Source organism: Mycteria americana, chromosome Z, assembly GCF_035582795.1.
Source record: "Mycteria americana isolate JAX WOST 10 ecotype Jacksonville Zoo and Gardens chromosome Z, USCA_MyAme_1.0, whole genome shotgun sequence".
NCBI lineage: Eukaryota > Metazoa > Chordata > Aves > Ciconiiformes > Ciconiidae > Mycteria > Mycteria americana.
The window spans coordinates 36,824,292-36,845,052 of NC_134396.1; the positions used below are offsets into that span (position 1 = coordinate 36,824,292).

General features: G+C 40.9%; 1 protein-coding gene across 9 annotated transcripts; it reads right to left on the reverse strand.

Moving 5' to 3' along the window:
* Positions 1 to 94: 94 nt before the first annotated feature.
* Positions 95 to 20,743, reverse strand: HNRNPK (heterogeneous nuclear ribonucleoprotein K). Of its 9 annotated transcripts, none has more exons than XM_075488227.1 (16): positions 20,608 to 20,737; positions 17,727 to 17,805; positions 17,543 to 17,622; positions 16,553 to 16,650; positions 15,113 to 15,169; positions 13,572 to 13,615; positions 12,580 to 12,652; positions 11,895 to 12,008; positions 10,724 to 10,852; positions 9,913 to 10,220; positions 9,510 to 9,564; positions 5,698 to 5,748; positions 2,230 to 2,251; positions 2,071 to 2,153; positions 1,414 to 1,583; positions 95 to 558 (listed from the first exon to the last, which is right to left on the reverse strand). In XM_075488227.1, the coding sequence occupies exons 3-16, from the start codon at positions 17,589 to 17,591 to the stop codon at positions 528 to 530; spliced, it is 1,284 nt and encodes a 427-aa protein (XP_075344342.1). In that variant the 5' UTR covers positions 17,592 to 17,622; positions 17,727 to 17,805; positions 20,608 to 20,737; the 3' UTR covers positions 95 to 527. The 9 variants fall into 9 exon arrangements, with proteins under 9 accessions (XP_075344342.1, XP_075344339.1, XP_075344337.1 ...); XM_075488224.1 differs by having other exon boundaries at positions 95 to 619; XM_075488222.1 differs by having other exon boundaries at positions 16,553 to 16,662.
* Positions 20,744 to 20,761: the final 18 nt, after the last annotated feature.

Genomic DNA, 20,761 nt, shown 5'->3' on the forward strand with positions numbered 1-20,761 from the left:
CATTTATGCATTTTCTTGTGGGGAAAAGAAAAAAAGGCTGTATCCATTTTAGCTATTACCTTATGTGTATCTGAAGAAAAATGACGACCAAGAATAGGTTCACTAAATTTATTTAAAAATCGTAAAATGTTTCTTACAAAAGAGCATTACATTCTGCACACTGCTCTCAAAGGATACCAGGGACATATGGACTACCAGTATTCTCCCCCCTTACAAAAAAAAATACAGTGTACATAAAGCAGAGTGTTCACAACAATTACAGAAAAACATTACAATTTACCACCAACAGTGAACAAAAATAAAATTCACTCTCTCTGCTGCTGCTTCAAAATTTCAATGTTAGTCTTGTGCGCCCTTTCCCTCCCCCCACGTATTTGTAAGGAACTAAAACATTACATCTGGTGGACAGCAAAGATTCCACTACACCTCAAATGCAGAACACCTATGAAGCAGAGGAATGTTGGCTTTTTAAACAGAAGCAGATTAAAAAAAAAAGGGTGCAGGACTCCTTCAGTTCTTCACTAGTCTTAGAAAAACTTTCCAGAATACTGCTTCACACTATAAAAAAGAAAAAATAATCTTGCATTAGAATCCTTCAACATCTGCATACTGCTTCACACTATAAAAGAAAAAGAAAAAAGCATGTATTAGAATGATGGACCATACATCTTGCATCAACATTCACAATGACATTCTTAGAGCAGATTACATTACAAATTCCTAATACATTTTAAAGTAAATAATTTTAAAAGACTAATGGCTAGTAACTATAGGTGTATTAATATATTTTAGGCACATGTAAATATTAGTAACTTAAGGCGAAACATTCAAGTGAAAACATTAAAATCTGCTATGGCAGCCAACATGTTAATGAAGCAAAACTAAGCAAATTAAATCTGAAGCTGTTAATATTTGGCAGAAACGACAAAGTAATGTCAGCAAGGTGTGAAATGCTGCATAACAGCACCAAATCGATATCAACTTGTCCTGTAGAGGCATGATCTGTGCCATATGGCAGACTGTGATTTGTTGTCAATTTAGTTATCTAAAAACAACAAAATCACTAGTCTTCCACACAGAACTAGACCAACATCCACTGAAATCTTCTATATTTTCTACAGGCTCTATGTAATTTATTACAAGTAGGTTTTTTGCAGCACTTTTCACCAGAGAAATGAGAGGACTGCTTGGTTAAGGCGTCTTCCAGCAACATTAGTTTTGAGGGTGTCTTCATTTTAATTAGATAGAATGGAGAACAGAAGAGAATCAAGGCAGAACTACCACTGGAGAAGTTAGGTTCAAATAGTTAACTTAAAACCTGCCTTCTAAAACTCTATCACAGAGAAGAGCAGCTTTAGAATGTACAAGTCAGTTTAAAATTGACAGTAGGGACAACATTAAACTTTAACTTGCCTGTTCTGCAGTAAATACTGTGCATTTTGTATCTGGTCCTGTGTTCCCGTAATAGTTATTATCCGATCTTCTGAGCCTTCTAATGGTTCATCAATTTTGATCGAAGCTCCTGACTCATGACGTATTTGTTTGATTCTCTGGCCTCCCTTTCCAATAATAGATCCTGCCAACTAGGGGAGAAAGCAAACATTCATTTCCTGATACAACTTTCCCTCTAAAAACAGTTACAAAGATCACAACAGTGTTTCAGTAGCTTCCCTAAGTTCCCTTTTAAAGAGTTGCAATGGAAGCTTACTTCTTTACAGCCTCAAAACATCTCCCTGCAATATTAATTGTATACCACAGGTGGGATAAAACTGGGAGAACCAGTTGCTCATTTGCAAAAAACAAGTTACACAGACCATCTCTATTACTGAATATTAACAATGAAATTGTTTAGTGTGTCTTTAAAGTAAAGACACAAACCAAACACCTGAAGAATAGACTTTTGGTGATTTAGAAACACTTGTTCTAAAAACATTAAAGTACTTATCAAGCACCCTAAATACTTCCGATTTACTTATATAGTATGAGAAAAGGCTGTGACTTCTTTTTTTCTTTTCTTTTCTTTTTTTTTTAAGAGAAAACACAAGTTGAAATCAAGTCAACTTTACTTACGTCTTTGGGAATCGTTACTTGTGTTGTGATGATGGGTCCACCAAGATCTCCGTATGAACCACGCCCCCCTGCATAAGAATAGTCTGATTTAAACGTATGCATCAAGCTCTTTAATAACAACATAATGAAGTACATGTAAAGGTTCTAATAAACACTTACCATATCCAGAGCCACCCTCAAACTGTAAGAGAAAGAGAAAAAACCCTTAAATAGTGAAGAGCCATGCTTCATTAATGTATTTTCATCTTAAGTATCATGTTGTTAACTTTGAGCCTATTTTATACAAAAATCTCAACCCCCAACCTTACTATAAATACAACAGTGTTGAGCCATTAAAGGCATACTGAGGCACAGAGGGCAGACCAGAAACAAAAGGGGTGGGTGGGGGAAATCTCATCAACCTCTTATCCTGCCCTGTCAAAGCCTCTAGGAGTAAGGCGTAAAATGACATAAAGGATCCAGCTATACCAGTTTACCAAGCAGTCTCACTAATTCAGCTGCTGGTAGACAGCTCTTGATGCTGACCTACTCTTGACCCTTGGACTAAACTAACATTCAAATGAAAAGATTGGAGTACAGCCTTATTAATGCTACCAATACAGCTCAGGAGAGACTCCAGTCTTCAGTTTTGGGACAAAAAGTTTACCCAGTGACCGTCAATCCTCCTACTTCATCTACATCTTCAGGAAAAAAAACAAAGCTCTTAAGAATAGCTCTGTAACTTGTCTCTCAATTCAGACTATGCTACAATCCTTTGTATCTTAGAACAGATAATCATGACATGAGTTACTTCTGTTCTGCTAAAACCACCATGTACTAAATCCAAATCACTGTGACGAGCACTCCTGGTCTCTTTTTATTTTTAGGATTTGTAGACTGGTAGTTGACATGAAGTGCTTCATTTCATCTAATGCCTTCTAAGTGCACAAGACCCCATTTTTATATCTTCCTATAGAAGTAGAGAATAAATATGCACTGTTCTCCAGAATTCAACTTTTGGGAGACTGCTGGGGTGGCCTCTGGGAGAAGAGGTGGGGGCTGCCCCTGTACCAGATAAAGCCAGTCAGTTCTAGCCAACACCAAAATGGACCCACTGCTGCCTAAAGCTGAGACCATCAGCGAAGCTGGTGGCACCTCCGTGATAACATTTAAGAAAGAGTAAAAAACACCAGTGTGCACTGGTTGTGAGAGATGAGCAAGGGGGAAAAATGTGAGAGAAACAACCCTGCAGACACCATAGTGAAGGAGGGGGAAGAGGTGTTCCAGGTGCTGGAACAGAGAATCTCCTGCAGCCCATGGAGAGAACTACACTGGAACATATAGCTACACTGCAGCTCGTGGAGGATCCTACGCTGGGAGCAGGCAGACGCACCCCTGAAGGAATCTGCAGCCTGTGGAGAGCCCACACAGGTGCAAGCACCTGGCAGGACCTGTGGGGGACCCACACTGGAGCAGTCTGTTCCTGAAGGACTGTACCCCATGAAGAGGACGCGGGCTGGAACAATTCTTGAAGAACTGCGCTCCATCAGAAACACCCACATTTGAGCAGTTTCTGAATGATTGTGTCCCATGGGAAGGACCCCACACTGGAGCTGGGGAACAGTGTGAGGAGGAAGGAATGGAGACAAAGTGTGATGAACTGACCGCAACCTGCCATTCCCCATTCCCCATTCCCCCTGCAGCACTCATGGCGGAGGAAATAGAGTAAGGAATGAAGGAGTGAAGTTGAGCCTGGGAAGAAGTGATGGGTAGGGAAAGGTGTTTTTAGTTTTCCTCTTTGTGTCTCACCATGCTACTCTCTTTTTAAGTAGCAATAAAACTGGTCCATAGTATTCCATAGTGGCCTATACTGGTTTTTACTGGTCCAAACTGGTTTATACTGGTTGACACTGGGCAGAGTGTGTGAACTAGGGGCGCATGCTGGGGTGCGTAGTGCTTTTTATTACCTTATACTGGTCCATAATGGTCTGTACTGGTCCATAGTGGTCTATACTGGTTTAAACTGGTTTATACTGGTTGACGTGGGGCAGAGCGTGTGGACTGGGGGCGCATGCTGGGGCGCTTGGTGCTTTTTATTACCTTGTACTGGTACATACTGGTCCATAATGGTCTGTACTGGTGTATACTGGTTTAAACTGGTTGATGTGGGGCAGAGCGTGTGAACTGGGGGTGCGTGCTGCTTTTTATTATGTTATACTGGTACATACTGGTCCATAATGGTCTGTACTGGTGTATTTAAACTGGTTTAAACTGGTTGATGTGGGGCAGAGCGTATGAACTGGGGGTGCGTGCTGGGGCGCTTGGTGCTTTTTATTACATTATACTGGTACATACTGGTCCATAATGGTCTGTACTGGTCCATAATGGTCTGTACTGGTTGATGTGGGGCAGAGCGTGTGAACTGGGGGTGCGTGCTGGGGCGCTTGGTGCTTTTTTGGTGCAATGCAACTTGGTGCAATCTTCTCCAAGTTGACTCTGTTTTGCCCATGATCATAATTAGTGAGTGATCTCTCCGTCTTTATCTTGAGCCACAAGCTTTTCCATCTCACCTTCTCCCCTCATCCTGCTGAGGAGGGGGAGTGAGAGAGCAGTTGGGTGGGCACCTGGCAGCCAGCTAAGTTCACCCAACCACAACTACTTGTTTGCAGAAGTTGTAACACAACTTTTCTCAAAATAGTATTTACCTGCTACCTTTTAGAAGATCAAAATGGAAGCTACTCAGACCAAAGAGCTGAGCTTATCCTCTGTCTCTAAGCAACCCATATTTTGTTATCACATTACTTAGCAATACAGATTGTAATACAACATAATAGAGCTTGTAGTGGAGTCCAAAATACAAAAGAATGAAGGACTCTGCTTAAGACTTAATTCAGAGGCTGATCACAGCAGCATACTGCATACACACAGACATATTCCTGTGGATATTTGCCACAGGATCCCTTTTTGGGCTCATCTGTTTTAAAGAATAATCCTTTCCTTGATCATTTCTGCCTCCCCAAACTACAGGACAGCAAATGCACTTGAAAGCAGATGAGTTAAGCAATGGCATTTGCCATGTTTATGTAAGCTAAGAACTGTCGTTTAGTATTTGGCAGCACTTTGCCATCTTCTAGACAGCATGAACACCTGATAAACCCCGCAATTTCCCTTCCAAAACCTATCCAATCAAATGGTGTATTTTCAAATACGTCAAAAAGTAAAGCATAATAGTTTATCCACAAATATAAGAAGCTACTTTTAGTATTTGCTGTTTGAAACTCATGGGAAAACACAACATTACGAAGTTAATACAAAATATATATGCTAAATGTGTGCATCTACAGTGCATCACTTACCGAGAAAGTTACTACTGACAACATGAAAATGGGGTGTAAGAGAGGGAAAAAGAGGTACAGAAAAGCTCCTCTCTTTTGGCTGTGCTGCTGCATACTTCCACAATTCTATTAATGTTACCTGCCTGCACAGGACACGCTGTTATGACAAACTGCCAGTAAATTCTGAGTTGGACAGCTTTATGATTTTCAATAGGTGCAAGTTGCCACTGACTACACTCAAGATCAAGAAATTCCTGTTATCACTTAACCTGTTCAATAAAGCAGTTTTCAAAAACAGGTTGAGCACACTCACCAACTCTGGTGGCTGCATGTCATCACAGGCATCCACATGGCACTGCATCATCTTCCAGACATAACGTAACAGGAGGAAAACAGGAAAGACATCTAAATTAAGTCCATGTCATGCACACTTACAGGTAACTTGGCAAGCAAATACAATACATACTGGTACAGAGAAACATCTATACTACAACAAGGACTTACAAGTATGTGATTTAGACCACTTTCAAGACTTGTTCCCTTTTAATTTCACTTTGAGGGAACTGTAAGTGGTCACACTCACTTTTTCCCCCTCTTTCTGTGGCGTAAACAGATTTTTCCTCTAACAAAAAAGGTCAGACAGCTAATGGCAGAGCAAAGCTTGAACAAGCTTTTTTTCCCCTCCCCTTTTAGAACACCTTCAAGTGCTATTATGTATCAAAATCTTTTATTTCTGCCATGCATTAGAAGATGAAGGTTTAATAAGATTGAAGCAAGTAACTGTCAGTGATTATCTCTATGCCAACAGCAGGTCAAGCAGGAAGGACACTGCTTCTCATGTTCTGCCAATTCATTTCCATATCCCTTATAGCCAATTGCTAGGCTAACAATGTACTGCTGCCTAACTATATTAGAAATTTAATTATGTTTTTAAAACATGTGATATATAGCATTTATTTCAGAATTCTACAATTTCAGCAATTGACGTTCATTTGTGCACTCTAAAACCAGCTTCTCAAACAGGGTATCTTAATGTACGTAACAGACTCATTTGTGCTAGTGACTACTGGTGCTAGAACAGAAACCAGATGACACACTGACTAGATAAGGCAAAGAGCTTAACTTTTACATCTAATGAAAGAAAATGCATGCACTCCTAACAGATGTCAAATTCTTTATTATAATTTTCTCTGTTTTTTAATAGAGTGACCTAGGAGAGTGAAATTTTGTTACTTTCTTCCAGCATCTGCATGGATAAATAGAAGCGTTGTCATATATTCTTCCTTTACTGGTTTTTTACATACTTGTTCATGTCACATCTCTTAAACATGAAGAACATTTTGTATTTTTTTAAGTGTATGAGCCTTTATTCAAGTGTTTGTATGTCAAGACTATATGTATGTATGTACACATACATATAGAAGTTAAAAAAAAAAAAGATCAAGAACTAGGATGCATTTGAAGGAGCAAAAGCATATTAGAAATCTTAAGACACTCACAGAAGTCTGAAGAGACAGTCCACGTAACAGAAGACATTCTGATTTAAGTCTCTATTAACTCAGATTTTAAAAAATTTATTACTTTGAAAATTTTAGTACCTGATCAGTTAATTAAAAAAGAAGTGAGGGGATAAAATGACTTCATATGCTTGTCCACTTTATTTTCCACCCCTCCCACTGGTATCTGTGTGCATTTATGTATCTGAAACACCTCTGAGGATGAGGGTGTTAAAAAAGAAATACTGGAAATACATTCAGGTTTTTTCAGCTGTCAGAATAGCCCTTATGGTCCACAGGCATTTGATTTGGAATACACACTGAAATATATAGCTCTGTTAACACAGAAACAATACAAGTCTGTGTAGCTTCAGAACAGAGATTATAAACCAAATGATCTCTTTCAACAGCAGTGCATAATTAAACTACAACTGTAAGCTAGGCTAACACACAGGTATCTTAAGTGGGTGACTCTGCATGGGCAAGGGGAATTAACCTATCTTTTAAAATCAAAATGGGTTTTTCTCATCTCAGCATTTACAAGGTTGTCAATACTGTTGTATCTCTGGAATTACAGAAATTCACAGTTCAGCATCCAGTTTTAAAGGTCCTGAACTACTCAATCTTTCTGCCTTTAGTGGAAAAGAGAACTCCCAAGAAAAAAAAAAAAAAATTGTACATTCATCATTTCCCTGATTTTTGAGATGTTCATCTGAGAAAAGCATCTACTCTTGCCTTTTATTGCATCTATGTAAAACAGAATCTATGTGAAAGAGCACTTCTGCTCTCTGAGAACGGCCTTTCCCATGCATTACTTAGATCACAAACCACAGTGACGTTGGTTTACTCCAGTTTAAATGTTTTGCTAGAGAATGGTTTCTATATGAAATGAACGGTAGCATAGGAAGACCTTACATTTCTGGCATGACATTTCCAGCTCCAGCCTCACAATCCACGTGAAGACTTCCTACCTGCTTACACAATTTAGGATAGCAGGCTCATGGTTAACTGAAACTAGAAATTAAATACAGTCTTTGTTGGAAAGCAGTCCTTACTTTAACCAGGCTATGATACTTGGTCATTAATGAGCCAAAGCCATGAGCAGCTTCACTGTGAAGAAATAAAATTTCTTTTTGGAATGAAAAAAAAATTAACAGAGACTACTCCACTTACTTGCAGAAACTCATGTCAAGAAAGCAAAGGTCAACCTGACAAAAGTCAGGCTAAACAGAAGTCAAAATGGATTTTCTATTCTAGCTGGAATGGAATAAAAATAGAACACACTACTGCCCAAGAGTCAAGCTAAGGAAGACTGTGCTCAACCAGATACCCAAAGAAGGGCAGGCTGCTCAGTTTATATACTCTAGCACTGGCTTGACTAGCTGGAAATATAAGAACACAAAAACTGAGCATTCAAAACATGTAAATACAAATAAGGTATCTCAGAGGTCTACTTCTCAATTCTTCCCATTTCTTAACATGCAGAGTAGCATGGGTAACACTTTTTTTTTGTAACTGTGTGCAAATCTTTCCTTTTAATATTTCCAGTAAGCATGTGACATTCTTGCAATACGTACTTCCAGTAACTCTTACTCCCAATAAGGAAATGTGTAAAGCCCATTTAGATAGCCCGTTTCATAGCTCTTCTCCACTCCTTTCTCTTCCATTAATTTAAAAGAAAAAAAATATCTTGTCTCACCTATCATCTTAAAGAAGGTCCCAAACAAAGCCAGAGGAGAAAATAACATTGTTACTATAGAGATGTACCTCCCAGACACACACACGATTTCTCCTCCCAGGAAAGAGGAATCTAGCACAACAGCAGATGACTGCTGGATAGTTGCATTTCAGAATACAACATGGAAGAATATCTTTAAGCCTTTTTTTAAGCTTCTATATACTATAAGAGATTTTTTTCCTCAGCAAGTATTAGCATTAATATGGTTGAATGTACCTAATTTAATTTAGGATTCAACTTAGCAGTGGCCCTAGCTCCAAAACATTTGGAATTACAGTGGATTTTTTGCGGACAAAGAAACCAAAGAGACAAGAATTGATTCAAAAGAGCAACCACCTTCCAGATCAACTAGAGCTCTTCATAGATACTATTCTATAAGCCATATTATTCTATCTATACTCATGTTTTCCAACATGAGTGTTAAGAATGCTTGTATAAATCAAAGAATTTCAGAGAACGTTGTTCTGATGTGTTTTCTTTATCTGAAAAACCCACCAATTCCTATTTCTGCCATCCTGATTAAAAAAATCTGAAAGACGGTCAGTGCAAGAAAACCTGCAGGGCAGAGCACAGTCAAACTTTCTGTATCATTTTTGATACAGATCATTTGGCAGGGATGACAGAAGAAAAACAGATCGTGTCTCAGATACCACTTACACCCCAAACATTCCTCCACAGGAGGGACCATTTGTCTCAACAAACCATTTTGGTTGTATCATCCACATTTGGTTGTATCATCCACATTTGGTTGTATCATCCACATTTGGTTGTATCATCCATAACCATGCACGTCCCACACTTAAGTGCATGTGATCAGCAACAGTATCTTCAGACAGTCAGCATGCTAACTGTGCTTACAAAACAGAACAAGGCAAATTTTAAAACTCATACCATGCCATCGTAACGGTCTCCCGGTCTTCCCCTTCGGTCATAGGACATAAGATCTCTAAAATGAAAAAAGCAAAAGCATGTGAATTGCGTTATAAACTAGTTTATCTATTCCAAGTTAAATTTTCACTTTCATGGTTCACACAACTTTTCAAACTACTCTAGTCAAGTACTGAATGATTTAGAAGTTTCAGAACTACTGACTATAGTCCTGGTAGATTACGACAGTGCAGCAAGTAATTAAATTCCAGTATTTTCAGTACTTAAGACTCTGGTCTAATACACACTCAATCCTGCATAATCACTACCAACATGGACACGTGGAAAAAACACTGGGAAGATGAACATGATTCAGGAGATTGTACACAATGTGAGTTTTGTATAATGCATTTATGCAACAACTCACCCGCCACGAGGGGGTGGTGGAGGAGGAAGAGGAAGATTACGAGCTCTGCTGCCACCTCTACCACCACGACCTGGTGGAGGTGGTGGAGGTCCTCTGCGAGGGCTCATATCATCATAATCTCTTCTCGATGGAGGCATAGGTCGTCCGCCACGACCAGGGGGCATTCGATCAAAACCTCCTCTTCCACGCATCGGAAAGCCTACTGGACGACCTCTTCTATCATCAAACATCATTGTGAAGCCACCATAGTCATATGTTTCATCATAGAAATTGGGATCATAAGGCTGGGCCCGTCCTTTAATCGGAGACTAAAACAAACAAACAAAAAAACAATCCCCCCCAACCCAATTAGGACTATTACAATTGGCATATTTAATTAAAGTAATATATTAAATGTATAAATGAATTTGTGCATTTGGAACATGTTCTTGATTTCACAATGCTGGTAAGGAAGGAGGAGATGGTGATATGTTTCCTTGTGAACTTAACTGTGATAGAAAAACTGCTGTTCCTTATCAGTGGCAAATAAGTTTTGACTCCCTTCCTCTTCAATTTTTGCATCTTAATGATATATAAAGCATAAATAATGGCCCACTAGTACCAAAACCTGCTTCCTTCCCCCATAAGGTGCACCCCAATTCTAGAAAATGCAAATAGTTTCAAAAGGTGGTAGCAGTCAATCACTTTGTTACTGGGAAAGTAGGAGGTACTGAATTCAAAATAGGAACTTAAAGATACTGTTTTTCATCCAAATGATCCCTAACATTCATGAATGCCAATGAAAGAATAAAATAAATTTAATAAACATTACCTCAGAGATCAGATCCAAGATAATCTTGATACATTCAACGACTCTATCAGGTTTTCCACCAATAAGAACCACTCTGTCAGTAGAATGAGGACAACACTCTTGGAAGAGCTTAATGGTGGTCTGAGTGTTCTGTTCAAGAAAAAAAAAAAAAAATCCAAGATTGTCTAATATAAGTATTTTAAACAACTTTATAAACCCATTAAAACGTTTTTAAAGAAACAAGCCAGAAGACAATTAAATTCCCACCATTTTAAGTGCATGCTTGCTTCTGAGTTCTCACAACAAATCTAATTTTAAGATCACATTTTTTTTTTTTTTTTAAGATCTGTGCTGACATAGTTTTGTATGAAGAGGAAAAAAAGTTCAATTTTCTCCTCTTTCAATTATGTCTTGTCTACACCATCATTTAATTAAATACTAGCAAAAGGACCACATATCCATTGCGAGCTTACAGGTTGTATTAACCTTCACATGTCAAGAAAACATGCTTTGGATGCAAGACAGCGATGTCGCTAGGGTTATGTGTAGTTATATTGCCTTTCTCACCCCATGCAAACAGGTATCAGCTTACACCTGAATCGACCTGAAAGTGCCTCTGACACAATGCCAAGAAAGGACAGAAAACAGACATGTTTTAAGTTCACAGAGACCATCAGCTTTTTAAAATCTCATTCCTTCACTGAAGGAAAACAATGGTCTTCTAGGAGGGAGAATTAAAATAAAATTATAAAAATAAAGCCCTTTTACAGTCATATTCAGACATCTATTGAATTATCATCGTAAGAGTTTGTGGAGATGCATTCACCCTTAACCATTTTGCATGTCCAACCACATGAATAAATCTAGTCTATGCAGCAGTTCATTCTAGAAGGAGCGATGAATGCCATTTTAATAATAAAAATCTTTTCTTTAAAAACATTACTCTACCACAAATATTGCTTAGAAGCTTTCCAAGAAGTCCTAGGCTGTATCACCAACAATGACTGTACTTCTGAGAGTTTGCAAGAAAGTTGCAACTCACAGATCCATCTCAGAACATCGAAGTCATGTACGCAGTATGTTCTGAAGGAATTACTGCACAGAAGATACTTTCACTTGCCCCTTAGGAACACAAACCACTAAGTTGTTTATTGAACAAAAAACAAATCTCAGAAGAACAGGAGACAAGTACCTCTCTGAGTTCTTTAATTTTAGCACCCTTGACACCAATAATTCCTCCTGCCAAACTCTGGTGAATGAGAAGTCTTAATTCGCAGTCAAAGTCGCTGCCTTTGTAGTGTTGATACTGTAGAGAAAGATCCATACAAGGAAAAGAATAAAATATGTGTCACATAAAAACTGAAAATATTTGGGGTTTTTGTTACGGTTCTTCTCCAACCACAATGGTATGACTTGATTTACTGCTGGATTGTAATCCTCTATTTCCTTTGATAGGATCGCAACTATTTGAGCACCTCACCTCAACATAAACTGATGTAAAATCAGTTTTCCTTATTTATTACATTACATTGCAAAGCTTTCTAGATATCAAACAGTGCAACACTCATAAAGCCAACGCAGGATACAAGTTACAATACAACTACTTCAAAATGGGGATGAAATAAGTCACGGGGCAAGTATTTTGAAAGGGGGGAGGCTGTTTGAAATGTTAATTTAATAAATAGTGACTGACTCTGTCCTCCACAAAAAAAATGCCAACATGTAGTTTGAGAGCCATAACCCTTCTTTAAAAGGATTTTGGTTTTTTTTATATTTTCTAATTTGCTGTATTTAGAGAGCAGCAAGCCATCTAGAACCATCTAGTTTCAAAAGCTAATCTTTTAGCTCTAAAAAGAAACAAACATTAAGAGACATACCTCTTCTAAAGTAGGGATAATCTTCTTCAAGATTTCTCCAATTGTCTCTATATCTGCACTTATACTCAAGATGCTGTTGGAGGCCATAATGCCAGACAATATGGAGAAGGTGGAAAAGAAAAGTAGAAGTAAATTTTTTTCATCATCATACACAAAATGCTAACAAGATTTACTACAGAAGAGCTTACAATTAATATTCCCCATTTAAAGTAAACCTCTTTGCTCAATTTACAACACATGCATCTTTGTTTATGCCCAATATATATGCATGATAAGTTTAAGATTAAGTAGGCCTTGCAGAGAGAGAGAGAGAGAGAGAGAGAAAGAAAGACAGACAGAATGGGCTTTTGGAAGGGCTCAGATTAAGTGGGCAAGAAATTGATGCAGAACTGAAAGTAGAAGTGAATATTCGTGTTCCCCGCCACCACTAATTTAGGATACCCTCGCTATTACATTCGTAAAACTGGCACACCTTCTCATAGAAAAAGTGGGGATATGCAAGTGGTGAACACTGTATCTGGAGTAAGGTTATGAGACCAGTTAGAAATCAGATTACTAATGGGCTCTCCAAGAAAACAAATACAAATGCAAGACAAAAAAAAAGACAAAACAAATGAGAAGTGAAGGAAAGTGAACCAGAGTTAGCATTTCATCAGAAATAATTATGAACAGGCAATGTTGAGGGGAGCAAGGTGGGCCACAAAGACAGAGCGAGAGACTATTTTGAAACAATTTGATTTACAATGCAGCAAATATGCAACACTTGAAGCTGTGCTCCTTCCATTGAAATAAAATTAGTGGATTGTTTGGGTGGGCAACTCACGTAAAAGTTCAGTGACAAAAAGACTTAATGGGGAAAATAAGACAGAAAACTTGAAAAAAAACAATACACCGTCTATAAGGGGATACTATTTAATTATATCAAAGGCAGGTAATAAAATACATTTCTCTCTTTCTAATCAGGCAGTGAGGCATAAACTGTTGGGACATACCGCTCGGGGCCACTGCTGTCTGGGACTGAAACACTGGCATTGTACTGCATTGGTCATTGGCGTTCGTGGATGTTGGCATTGGGCATGGGTATTCAATCGGAAGTTGTCAAGTATGGTACCCGTTTGGCAACGAGCACATTTTTGGGCATAGCCAACCAGGGTTTTCACATGGGCGTTCAGGGGCGGATGGGCCAACGTCATGGTGGGCAACGCAGGGGCAAGTCGATCCAGTACATGGGCAACGGAGATATATGGCCAAAAAAACAAGGAGAGGGAAAAGGGGGAAAAGCAATAAATTTTAATTTAATACAAACTATACTCATTACTCTCAATTAATGAAACAAGCTTAAGTTGTTCTGAAGACTAACACAATAACGGATTGCTACACCGACTGTGGCTTAACAGTATGGACTTTAAAAATGAGTCACTTGATCTGACTAAACTACTTTTTACTTTTAACATATGATGTTTCAGTAGCAGGCTGGCTCATGAGGGTAGACACAAAACCTGTCAAGATCGATATTACTAGAACCGTGGGCAAATTGGGAAAGTTAGTTTTCCAGACCAATCTAAATTATCTGGACTTCGGTGACATACTGATTTGCTTAAAAAAAAAAAAAAAAAAAAAAACCACAAAAAAACACCCTAAAAAAAAACCAACTAGGTGCCAAAGTTAGTGAGCATATGTATGATTCCTGACCATTTCAACTTAAACCTCAATTCTAGTTGCGGTAGTTTATGAACTTAGTTGGAACTGATTTGTAATGATACATCGCCAAATCTTGTGTTGAACAGAGTCTTGATTGGAAAAACTGTTGAAATTGTAGCTGATGTTAAGTACAGGAGTGTAAACAAATGGAATTTAAGAAGCGTTGCCAAGTTTTATAAATACACAACATTAACACTGAGCATGTGTCTAATCACAAGAGTCAACCCACTGTAAAATGTGAATAGGCAAGTAAGTCATGACCATTTAAAAATGCTTCCAGGTAACAGAATAGAATGTTCCTTTACTGTTCTATACCCATATTTTAAATCAAGCAACCTTAACATTAATGCTTTTGTGCTTCATGTGCAAGCTGTTAAAGAACAGATGGACCATTTTGTTTGTTTGCTTTTTTAAAGGAAGTTAAAGAACTCCTCTATCACTGGGTTAAGCCAGCCACCTGCAATGGTTTCAGTAGTACTATAATTGATTCACACATATGGGAAATAGTACAATTAAGGGTTTTAAGCTTTGTCAATATTTCTAATTAGGATGTTAACTCACTTGAAGTGTGTAATTTAGTGGAATCCTATTCAAAAGCGAAGAGGTTTAATATAAACCTCTCCTCCCGCAGAAGTCAAGCTGGGTTTTAATCACAATTGAAATTGAAGAACTAAGTTATCTACTCTTAAGAATCATTAAAAATGGCTTGTAACTAGACTATCGATGTCTAGAGTTGAATTGCTCCCATTTCTAGAAATGCACGCAATCAAGCTTTCGATGTAGTGCTCTGAAAGAATTGGTGTTAAATTAGTTCAAACTCATATATACTCACGTCTGTACGAAGTGCTTTAATATTTTTGCCACCTTTTCCAATCACTGCTCCAGCATTCTGGAAAATAGTTTTCAGAAGTTACATTATGCCAACACAGCACAGACTACGTTTCTGAACTCAAGACTGAGTTTTTGCATTAACCTGTTGGCCTGGGGGATGGGGACAAGTGGGGGCTGCTTTTGAAAGGTTCAAATCAAATTGAAACAAACTGATACACTTTCTCTATGGAAAAAATGACTAACAGCTCTCACCACTGAACTTAGGAAAGAGAAGGATATTCAGTTTTGCAACTATTATTTCAATTCCAAATGAATTTTCTAGGCAATTCCGCCTGTGTTAAAGCAATCTCAGAGACTATAGCATGAATGTAATGTAGGTCAATGATTTCCCTAATTTATCAACTTTTTTCTCTCTTTTTTTTTTTTTAAGGAATACATTTGCAAATTCCACTTTTGCACTCCAAACATTTCTTGCTAATTTCAAGTGCTAATTTTGGTTTATACCTCTGTAACTTAACTGACTTCTCAGAGCAGTATATTCTGAAAAAGTTTAAAGCCATGTTAACAGCCACTAACTTCAAGTTTCTAGCATCAACAGGAATAAACTGGCAGATACTCAAGAAGAGTAATTGCAAAACTGTATTTTTACCCATTTATTTGAAGGATTACATGCAGAAGTATTGCTTTTATTACACAGATCATACATTATGCTAGCAGCATGCAGAACATTCTGCGGTACCCCATGTAACTTGACTATTGGTCAGAAATGCCACGCAGAGTTAGGGTAACATTCCCCCATGCCAACACAAAAGACTGAGATACTTTAGAAAGTACAAATCATCTGTAACAACTGGAACAACTGTAACAACCTCTGGAAACACCAGAGGAAATTCATATATAGCAACTTTAGTGTAACTATTTACACTTGTCAACGAAACCATTGCAATCCCTGAAGCATTACTTCCACATTTCTTCCTGTTGATATATTTGAACAAGTTTAGTAGATGTTTGGGAGAGTTACCAAAATCCTAAGGAAGTTCTTGTCTTACCTCTCATATTGAATTTACAATCACTAACTGTCATTTTCTAAACTGCTTCCTTTCCAAAGACTAATACACAGTCATTCCCCTCAAAATAACAACCTTCCACTCAAATGTAAAAATGCCTTATAATTTCTATTGCTCTATTTTTTCAGCAAGTACATCTTTTAAAAATAACTGTATTGATCCTTAGGGACTTACCCTTTAAAAGAACGACTGAAGATAATTCCATCGCAATATGCTTTTACTACCATTCACACACGCTTAAAATTATTCCTAATATGGTATTTTGTATTAAATGAAGCACATATTCTTTCTAAACATATATCCCAACACACACTTGGTCACCACTGTCTTGAGCAATGCTATAAGCGAAACTAGTTAAAAATGAAAAAGCATACTTTGCTCTGAAGCAGGATGCGTAATTCAACCATCTCATCTGTGTTCCGAGATCTTTTGAAGGCCTGCTCTTCCTCCATATCTTCAGCAGGACGTTTGCCTGTAGAGAGGTCCATAGGGGGGAAACACAAACATTTATTTAACTTTCTAAGTTGTAATAAAATGAACACATACCAAATTTATGCTCTGTATTTTTAACACATTATTTCCTATTAGCCCAACATAATTGCTGACGGCTATTCTGAGCATCCATAGCACGGAAATGGGTCTTTACTTCAACAGCTTATTTATCGATTAACTACTGAAAATCCACTTAAAATTTGTGAACTATGGTTTAAATGAGAATGTTGCACACAGCCAGTGAGAAATTAATGACATGCTGTTCAAAGCAGTACAGCACCACCCACTTAGTATTTATTTATAACTTACAATTGGGAAAAACCTTTCAGGCAAAAAGCTAAAATGTAGTTTGTCTAACACTGAAATACTGGTGGAATAATAGTAAAGTAGCACTTCGATTACTGTTTGGAAAAAAATGGCATGAATCAACAACACTAATGCCCTAACCTCCTCATTAATTATGCCCAAGAAGTTTTTCATGAAGCTCTTTAGAGGTATTTCACATAAGTTTATTGCAGGTAAAAACTGCAATTAATAAAATGCAATTAATGAATATGCCTGATAGTATTCTTACATATTCACACTCTCCACACAGGTACTGAATATTTAACTATGAAATATTTTCAAATCCTTAGTCATAACTTTCAGCTATTTATCCCATGTCTAAAACATGCCAACAGAAAGATAATGCATTTATACTTCAAAAGCATGTGTAATGATACAGTCTAACTAAAAATGAAAAGATTTAATGCAGAATGCAAAACTACTGGTGATACAAACATTTGATACAGTTAAAGCATTACAAAATATTTAGAAACATTGAAATTTAAAGAGGTTCTTTCTAAAGAGAAACAGTCCTTTAAAAAATTTACCATTTGTCTCTGTGTTGGTAAAGGTCTCTTCCTGTTGTTCAGTCTCCATTACTTTTTTTTCTTAGGTGGGCAGGCAAAACCTGTTGAAGAATAAAAAAGCTGGCACATCTATTTTGTGAAAAGGCAAACTGTACATCGTGCTAAAGGGAAAAAGCAAAAAGAAATGCCTGCTTCTAGAACTTACCGCTATTATATATCCTTGCAGAGAAAAACTCAAGTATTCTGGGCGGGATCAAAATCCAACAGCCTATTGCTTCAAGAGCCTACGAAAACAGCATATATCAGTTATGACTCTGCTCACTTACGGCTCCGATTCTCACTACGGCCAAAAACCAGAGGTTTGACCTGAGTTTTTGCTGCGAAGTTTTTCTTTATAAAAGAGAAAGCGTACCCAGGCCAAACACATCACTAAGAGGAGATAAAAGGTATGTCTGTAAACTTACAGATAAACAGTTACTGTCTGAATTATAGTTCTTGGGCACGTGCTAGTTTTAAGTAACAACATTTACTAAAAATTATTTTCAGCTACTTAAAGTGAACATACACCCAGCTCCCATTTTCAACATGCTATATGATACATGCCTTGGATTTACTTTTTAAAGGACACTGCGTAACAATCCCCTCCTGCTGTTTAGTTCTAAACAATTTAAACTAAAAAAAGTCCTATTATGGTAATTCTCAGCATCAGTTTTATAAATTCTCTACCAATGTACTAGCAGGCATTTTAGCAGGCCTTCCACTCAAGTATAATAGATGAACAAAAGAGAAATTACAACTTCTAGCCGCACTGGAAAAAAAAATCTTTTACAAATACCACCCTCTGTAGTTACACATAATCCTCTGCACACACACAACCAAGAACCTCAAAAGCAGCTGAACTTCACTATGATTTTCTGAAATAGGTATCTTATTTGTGACCTGCTTTTGTTAAGTTGATCTCGGAATACTAGTCACATTAGAGAGAAGCCCAGACAAAAGAAATAATTTTGCAACTTATTCTCTTCAAAAATGTGTTTCTACAGATAGCATAGCGAAACGATCACACATTTCCCCCTTATATTTTAGTAATTTCCATTGCCTAAACAAATGGTGGCCACTCATTCTGGTACCCATGAAGGGAAAAAAAAAAAAAAAAAAGGAGGTGCATTTAACTTTTTAAACATACTCTTAGCCAGCTGTTAATTTGTAATTGTTGCCCTGCTTGTACAAGCTAACAGCAGGCACTGCCTTCCCAGCACACGCTGGTCTTTCCAGCACTTAAAGTGAGCTAACGGACACACACAGATTTAATAATGGCAAAATCTCAGCCAGACGTTGCCAAAAGGCTGTTATGCAGGAGTAGGGAAGGGCCGGGCAGATTTTTACACGGTTTAAATAGCCCTTTCGGCCCCCGGTTATGCTATTTCCAATCACCCCAAGAATTTCAGGGCTGCGGGGACTGAACTGTCATATACTGTCCAGGGCTTAGTTTCCCCTGCTCCCGTGTATTTACCCGCCCAGCCAAACCTCCTCTAGCCGCGTGTACGTAAGGTGCTCTCAGTTACCGCGCTCTGCCAGGTAAATCGAGTTCGCGGGATTAAATTGACTAATGCCATGTTTCTGTAAACACCGAAAGGATAAAGCGGCCACGAAAGGCGGCAGGCAGTACCAGCTACCAGAGACATAAAACAAGAGCTGGGAACGCCGGAGCCTCAGCCCCAGTCCCTGCGGGGCGCAGCGGCTCCGCTCTCCCGCCCGCTCCTCTCTCCCTCGGCGGCCCTGGCTGGCTCCCGGGCGGGGGAGCGGTGGCGTTACATAACTCCGCCGCCCCGGCCTCACCTCCCCGGCGGCGGGGACCAGAAGAAATGGCGGCCGCTGTAATGGCGCCTGCCCGCTGCTAGGCGGAGCCGGGAGCGGAAAAGCCACCACCACCACGCGGTCGCAGGGAGATTTACCCCCCTCTGCCCGGGGAGACACAAAGGAGGCGCCCGGCGGCCCGAGCCCCCGCGCAGCCGGCGGAGCGGGACAGCCTCGCCGCCAAGGGGGCTCCGCCGCCGCCGCGACCGCCCCCGAAAGCGGCGGGCCGCGACGCGGGGCGCTCCCCAGTCGGCCTCCCGCGGCCGCCTCCGCACAGGCCGCGGCCGAGAGCGCCCTCCCCTCCGCCCGCCATAATTCCCGACAACTCGCCCCGGGCACAGAGTTAGCAAGGGCAGGCGCAGGAAGGCGGCGGCGGCCGCCTCCCCGCCCTCAAAGAGCAGCCGCTAGCGCTGCCGGCCTTCACCGCACCGCCCCTCCGGGAGCCACGCTGGCTGGGCCACCAGGCCAGGGCCGCCCGCAGGGACAGTGGCCACCCTTCTCGCCTTCCCCTCGGGGCGGGCGGGGCCCCAGCCAGCCGCCTGAGGGGGTACCGCCAGCCGCCTGAGGGGGTACCGCCAGCCGCCTGAGGGGGTACCCGCAGCATCAGCTGAGGGGCCACCCCCAGGCGGCTGAGGGGCTACCCCCAGCATCAGCCGAGCCGGCGACACCCCCGTCTCCTCCTTCACCACGCAGCGCTCATCCCAGTCCCCCGCCGTCCCTGCGGGAGCCCACGGCAGTACCGGGGCGCGGCGGTGGCGGCTGCCGGGGGCTGGGGCCCGCGACAGGGGAGGCGCGGGCCTCCCGCATCGCTGTGTCACACAACGGCGCCGAGCGGGGCACGACGGCAGCTCTGCTGGCCCCAGCAAGGCCCGGCCCGGCCCGGGTCCCCCCCGCTCCCCCAGCGCGCAGCGCCCCCTCCTCGCCGATCCCGGCTGCGTCTCGCCGCGGGCTGCGCGTACCTGCGCCCGCCGCCGGCCCCAGCGCGTAAGAAGAGAAAGGGGAGCAGCCCCCACCACCAACGCGCGCGGCCACCAGCGCCACCAGGCGATCGGCCCCGCCGCCTCCCCATTGGGTAAGGCCGCTGCCCGTCAGGGCGGGGGGCGGCCGCCCGCTGCGCCCCGCCCTCCGTGAGGGCCAGGGCGAGACAGGCCCGGCCGCCGGGAGGATGGCAGCGCCGCCCGCCCCGCGCCGCCGCCCCGCGCTGCGCCGCGGCCGGCTCGTCTCCTTACCTGCCCGGCGGGAGCCGCGACGGAAGCGGTGCAGGCAGCGGGGGGCGGCGAAGGAAAGCGAGATCGACCTCGGCTGTGGGAAGAGAAAATGGCGTCTGCGAAAACCCCGCCTTGCGCTCGCTGCCCGGCGTCAGGGGGGCGGGGCTCTCGCGAG

What these genes read in the sequence shown, in the direction of transcription:
- HNRNPK (XM_075488220.1), bottom strand. Translation starts at nt 17,591, where the DNA reads ATGGAGACTGAACAACAGGAAGAGACCTTTACCAACACAGAGACAAAT. An exon ending in GCATCCTGCTTCAGAGCAAA is followed by an intron (nt 15,170 to 16,552) that starts GTATGCTTTTTC and finishes ACTATTTTCCAG; the next exon opens with AATGCTGGAGCAGTGATTGG. An exon ending in CAGTATTTACTGCAGAACAG is followed by an intron (nt 620 to 1,413) that starts GCAAGTTAAAGT and finishes TTTCTTTTATAG; the next exon opens with TGTGAAGCAGTATGCAGATG.